The sequence below is a fragment of the Sinocyclocheilus rhinocerous genome, unplaced genomic scaffold, assembly GCF_001515625.1.
Source record: "Sinocyclocheilus rhinocerous isolate Xijiao unplaced genomic scaffold, SAMN03320098_v1.1 scaffold6325, whole genome shotgun sequence".
Classification (NCBI taxonomy): Eukaryota; Metazoa; Chordata; class Actinopteri; order Cypriniformes; family Cyprinidae; genus Sinocyclocheilus; species Sinocyclocheilus rhinocerous.
Window position 1 is genome coordinate 45,658 of NW_015658728.1, and position 6,262 is coordinate 51,919.

Below are 6,262 nucleotides of genomic sequence, written 5' to 3' on the forward strand. Positions count from 1 at the left end.
AACGCGGCTCAGCCAATCAGAATCAAGGACCGGAACTATCCGTTTTATAATCAACTAGTAACTGTGAGATATGACATCTATGTCTGATTAGTCAGTGTCCTCGCCTGCGATGCGTCTTCCTCTTTAGACATGCAGTCCAGCAGATTGTCCAGCTCGTCTCCCATCAGCTCACTGTCCTCCAGCGACTGAGACACGGGCACCGAGAGCGGCACGGCTCCGGACTGACACGGGGCCTCATGGGAGTCGCTCACAGGGACCGGCGCGGGTAAGACAGGAGACGGCCACTCAGAGTCAGCTGTCAGACAGAGAAAACACTGAACATCAACACAATCAGCAGCAGAATTAGACTAGACAGGTTTGTAATGAAACACTAGCATACTGTGCACTATATACTGGCTTCTTTTGTATAATAATAGCATGTAAAACAGCATGCGATATGCATATCTATGCATATTTTAATCCATTTTGTTTAAAAACATCTTAACTTTTTGTAGTTTGATTAAGTACCAAGATGTTTAAAATGTGATTTAATTCATATTGGAAATAGGTATGAAGTCTGTTCTGCTCACCAAGGCTGCATTTATTTGATCAAAAATACAGTAAAAAAAAAAAAAAAAAAAAAAAAAATTTTTAAATTTTAAAAAAATTGTAAAAAAAAAAAAAAACGTTTCTGCTGAATTTTCAGCATCATTACTCCAGTCTTCAGTGTCACATGATCCTTCAGAAATCATTCTGATATGCTGATTTGCTGCTTAATAGAATGATTACAGTCAATGTCTTTACTGTCACTTCTGATCAACTTAATGAATCCTAATTTCCTTCCAAAAATTATACTCACCCAAAACTTTTGTACATTAATGTTTATGCATTTGGCAGGCAGTTTTATCAAAAGAGATACTGCATTAAAAAAAAGAACCCGTTCAGTTCATGCATTCTCTGGGAATCAAGTGCATGACCGCGGTGTTGCTAGCGTCACGCTCTACTGTCTGAGCTACAGGAAAACATGTGGCATTCCTACTATTAGCATGATATTCAGTCTCTTTGAAATACCTGCAGAGTCAGTCACTTCCTCCAGCTCAACAGAAAAAATCTGCAAACAAACACAAAAGACGTCTAAATCTACTCATCAGCAGCTAGCTAATGCGTAATGCTCAAATGATATTCATGAGAAATAAGAGTTTAAAATCATAGGTTTTTGTTTTTTTATATAAATAAAGTCCTGCCTCATCTAAAGGTGACGGCGCGGCACAGTCGTCCTCAGATCCTGCTGCTTTCCCCCTCTGAAACAGAAGAACGGATTTCAGGAAAATAAAACTGCTCCATAATATGATTATCTTTCTGAAACATTTTCTCATTGCACTCAAACATGCTGTTAAAAATATTTCAACAGCATGCACAGGATTCTGGGTACTCACGTGAGAACTGATGTACGCTTTTCTGTTTTTCAAGCCCAGACTGGCTGCGATTTCCTTGGACAAATTGCTGACCGTCTGATCCTGAAAAACATATGAAAACAGTGACACAACAGATGGAAGAACACTTGGTTTAATGAAGCAGATATTCCAGATAGCAATAGAACATGAAAGTTACAGTTGACTAGTAAATGAGTAAATTATCCTTCCTGACTTTACCGAACAAACAATGAAATTAAGTAAATTAAGTTGCAATTTTATTCCTAATTATGCCAGTTAACCATGTTTTTCAGTTTAATTTCTTAAGTTTTTGTGATTGTGACTAGTGGTCGACCGATATTGGTTTTTTGACAGCTGATGCCGATATATTTGAAAGCAGGGTGGCTGATATATATGTATATTTTTATTTATAATTGATCATTTTTAATAATAATTGATCATTTAAAAAATATATATTTTAATTAATATTTAAGAAATTTGAAATAATTTGAAAATAAATGTGTAAAATAAACATACTTATAACTTCTTGATTCTGTAATCCTATTACAGTATTTTTCACAAATAAAGAAATATTTTAAAAATACATAAATAAAAGGAAGTAAACACTGTAACCAACAGGGCACTCAGTATTCTGGGAAGTTTGTGTGGATTGGGAATCATATTTTGTAAAATAAAGCCAAGGTAACACTCATTTTACATGCAGCACACAGTGAAAGTGACATGAATATGACATTGGGCAGATGAATAAAGCGCAGCATAGTTTGAAATCACGAGTTTAAAGTCTGTCGATCGTGTGTCTCGTGAACTCTCCTCCTGTCCGCATTCAATTCGCATGGACACACGATCATGAAGGATACAAATGCACAATTCACAAGATCTCACAGCTGGATTCCACTAAGTCTGCAAGGTTTGAGACATGAAATGTTTATTAGACATTCAAAGATTTGTTTAAACGATATAAATGCGTATTTGCTGAATGCTGACGGTAAACGAGAAAGTAATGTTTACCTTTCTATTACTAATAGTATAAAAGCAATCATTATAATACTTTTAATTTCTTTGTTTAACAGTTCTATCTGATTATTAGACATACTTCTATCCGTATCAGACAGAACTGTTAGACGGTGAGAGCAAACAATAAAGAGGAAGAATGTGAGCGCTGTGTGCTCAAGCACTGCCGTTCTCAGTGGAGCCAAGTCTTAAACATATCGGCCAAACAGAGAAACATATCGGCCGATACCGATATTTGAAAAATGCCATATATTGGCCGATATATCGGTCAACCACCAACTGTGACCTTCTAAATGTTTTTGAATGCTGGGCATTTATTTATTTACTGTGCATTCATTTTCAATTTACTTTAATTGAAATGTTTTGAATGGGTTTTAAATTGACACACTGCTTTAAATTAATAATTTATATATTTAGTTTAACTGTATTAAAAGCATAAGACTTGAGTGATATAGATTAAAGCAGAAACAAATAAATGATCATTTTTTGGCCTTTTAGTGATATTAAATAATATGAAATGGAAAATGTTGAAAGGTATATGGTATAATGGAATGAAAATATAATTTTTTCCCCATAGGAAACATTTGAAATATTCTGATCTAAAATACAGTAAAAATCTTGTCAAAAATAATGAGAGAATTACAGTTTTTCACTAAATGGACCCTTTTCATAGATTGTTTTTGTATGTATGTATGTGTGTGCATATATATACAGTGCCGTGAAAAGGTTTTTGCCCCCTTCCTGTTTTTTTTATTTTTTGCATATTTGTCACACTTAAAAAGATTCAGATCATCAAACCAATTTTAATATTACGCAAAGATAATGCAAGTAAATACAAAATGCAGTTTTTAAATGATAATTTCATTTATTAAGGGAAAAAAGCTGTCCAAACCTACCTGGCCCTACGTGAAAAATTATTTGCCCCTCCTCTTAAATCATGAAAGAACTGTGATTAACCACATTATTTTAGAAAGCTGAGTTAAATTTCACTAGCCACACGCAGGCCTGATTACTGCCAGACCTGTTGAATCAAGAAATCACTTAAATAGAACCTGTCTGACAAAGTGAAGCATGCTTAAAGAGCAACACATCATGCCGCGATCTAAAGAAATTCAAGAACAGATGAGAAACAAAATAGCTGACATGTATCAGTCTGGAAAGGGTTATCAAGCCATTTCTAAGGCTTTGGGACTCCAACGAACCACGATCAGAGCCATTATCCACAAATGGAGAAAACTTGGAACAGTGGCGAACCTTCCCAGGAGTGGCCGGCCTACCAAAATTACCCCAAGAGCGCAACGACGACTCATCCAGGAGGTCATAAAAGAACCCAGAACAACATCTAAAGAACTGCAGGCCTCACTTGCCTCAATTAAGGTCAGTGTTCATGATTCAACAATAAGAAAGAGACTGGGCAAAAACGGCATCCATGGGAGAGTTCCAAGGCAAAAGCCATTGCTGACCAAAAAGAACACAAAGGCTTGTCTCACATTTGCCAAAAAATATCTTGTTTATCCCCAAGACTTTTGGGCAAATATTCTGTGGACTGATGAGACAAAAGTTGAACTTTTTGGAAGGTGTGTGTCCCGTTACATCTGGCGTAAAACCAACACAGCATTTCATAAAAAGAACATCATACCAACAGTCAAACATGGTGGTGGTAGTGTGATGGTCTGGGGCTGCTTTGCAGCTTCAGGACCTGGATGACTTGCCATAATTGATGGAACCATGAATTCTGCTCTCTATCAGAAAATCCTGAAGGAGAATGTCCGGCCGTCAGTTTGTGACCTCAAGCTCAAGCGCACTTGGTTTATGCAGCAGGACAATGATCCAAAACACACCAGCAAGTCCACCTTTGAATGGCTCAAGAAAAACAAAATTAAGGTTTTGGAATGGCCAAGTCAAAGTCCAGACTTAAATCCGATTGAGATGCTGTGGCATGACCTTAAACAGTCCATTCATGCTCAAAAACCCTCCAATGTGGCTGAATGAAAACAATTCTGCAAAGAAGAGTGGGCCAAAATTCCTGTGAAAGACTCATTGCCATTTATCGCAAACGCTTGATTGCAGTTGTTGCTGCAAAGGGTGGCACAACCAGTTATTAGATTTAGGGGGCAATTACTTTTTCACGTAGTGCCAGGCAGGTTTGGACAGCTTTTTTCCCTTAATAAATGAAATCATAATTTCAAAACTGCAGTTTGTATTTACTCAGGTTATCTTTGTGTAATATTAAAATTTGTTTGATGATCTGAATCTTTTAAGTGTGACAAATATGCAAACAATTAAAAAAACAGGAAGGTATAAAGCTGATATAATTTTATTTATTTTGATTTATATTTAAGAAATTTGAAATAATTTGAAAATAAATGTGTAAAATAAACATACTTATAACTTCTTGATTCTGTAATCCTATTACAGTATTTTTCACAAATAAAGAAATATTTTAAAAATACATAAATAAAAGGAAGTAAACACTGTAACCAACAGGGCACTCAGTATTCTGGGAAGTTTGTGTGGATTGGGAATCATATTTTGTAAAATAAAGCCAAGGTAACACTCATTTTACATGCAGCACACAGTGAAAGTGACATGAATATGACATTGGGCAGATGAATAAAGCGCAGCATAGTTTGAAATCACGAGTTTAAAGTCTGTCGATCGTGTGTCTCGTGAACTCTCCTCCTGTCCGCATTCAATTCGCATGGACACACGATCATGAAGGATACAAATGCACACTTCACAAGATCTCACAGCTGGATTCCACTAAGTCTGCAAGGTTTGAGACATGAAATGTTTATTAGACATTCAAAGATTTGTTTAAACGATATAAATGCGTATTTGCTGAATGCTGACGGTAAACGAGAAAGTAATGTTTACCTTTCTATTACTAATAGTATAAAAGCAATCATTATAATACTTTTAATTTCTTTGTTTAACAGTTCTATCTGATTATTAGACATACTTCTATCCGTATCAGACAGAACTGTTAGACGGTGAGAGCAAACAATAAAGAGGAAGAATGTGAGCGCTGTGTGCTCAAGCACTGCCGTTCTCAGTGGAGCCAAGTCTTAAACATATCGGCCAAACAGAGAAACATATCGGCCGATACCGATATTTGAAAAATGCCATATATTGGCCGATATATCGGTCAACCACCAACTGTGACCTTCTAAATGTTTTTGAATGCTGGGCATTTATTTATTTACTGTGCATTCATTTTCAATTTACTTTAATTGAAATGTTTTGAATGGGTTTTAAATTGACACACTGCTTTAAATTAATAATTTATATATTTAGTTTAACTGTATTAAAAGCATAAGACTTGAGTGATATAGATTAAAGCAGAAACAAATAAATGATAATTTTTTGGCCTTTTAGTGATATTAAATAATATGAAATGGAAAATTTTGAAAGGTATATGGTATAATGGAATGAAAATATAATTTTTTCCCCATAGGAAACATTTGAAATATTCTGATCTAAAATACAGTAAAAATCTTGTCAAAAATAATGAGAGAATTACAGTTTTTCACTAAATGGACCCTTTTCATAGATTGTTTTTGTATGTATGTATGTGTGTGCATATATATACAGTGCCGTGAAAAGGTTTTTGCCCCCTTCCTGTTTTTTTTATTTTTTGCATATTTGTCACACTTAAAAAGATTCAGATCATCAAACCAATTTTAATATTACGCAATAAAAAGAACATCATACTAACAGTCAAACATGGTGGTGGTAGAGTGATGGTCTGGGGCTGCTTTTACTTGCCATAACTGATGGATCCATGAATTCTGCTCTCTATCAGAAAATCCTGAAGGAGAATGTCCGGCCGTCAGTTT

The 6,262-nt window shown here is 35.3% G+C and overlaps 1 protein-coding gene across 3 annotated transcripts in view; it reads right to left on the minus strand.

The window, feature by feature from the left end:
- Positions 1-6,262, minus strand: part of zc3h7ba (zinc finger CCCH-type containing 7Ba) — a 28,685-nt gene that overhangs the window by 12,742 nt on the left and 9,681 nt on the right. For all 3 annotated transcript variants that reach the window (XM_016531328.1, XM_016531330.1, XM_016531329.1), the window contains exons 6-9: positions 1,416-1,496; positions 1,224-1,280; positions 1,051-1,090; positions 105-295 (exon numbers count right to left, since the gene is read on the minus strand). In XM_016531328.1, the coding sequence (XP_016386814.1) occupies positions 105-295; positions 1,051-1,090; positions 1,224-1,280; positions 1,416-1,496 (369 nt within the window). The remainder of the gene's footprint in view (positions 1-104; positions 296-1,050; positions 1,091-1,223; positions 1,281-1,415; positions 1,497-6,262) is intronic.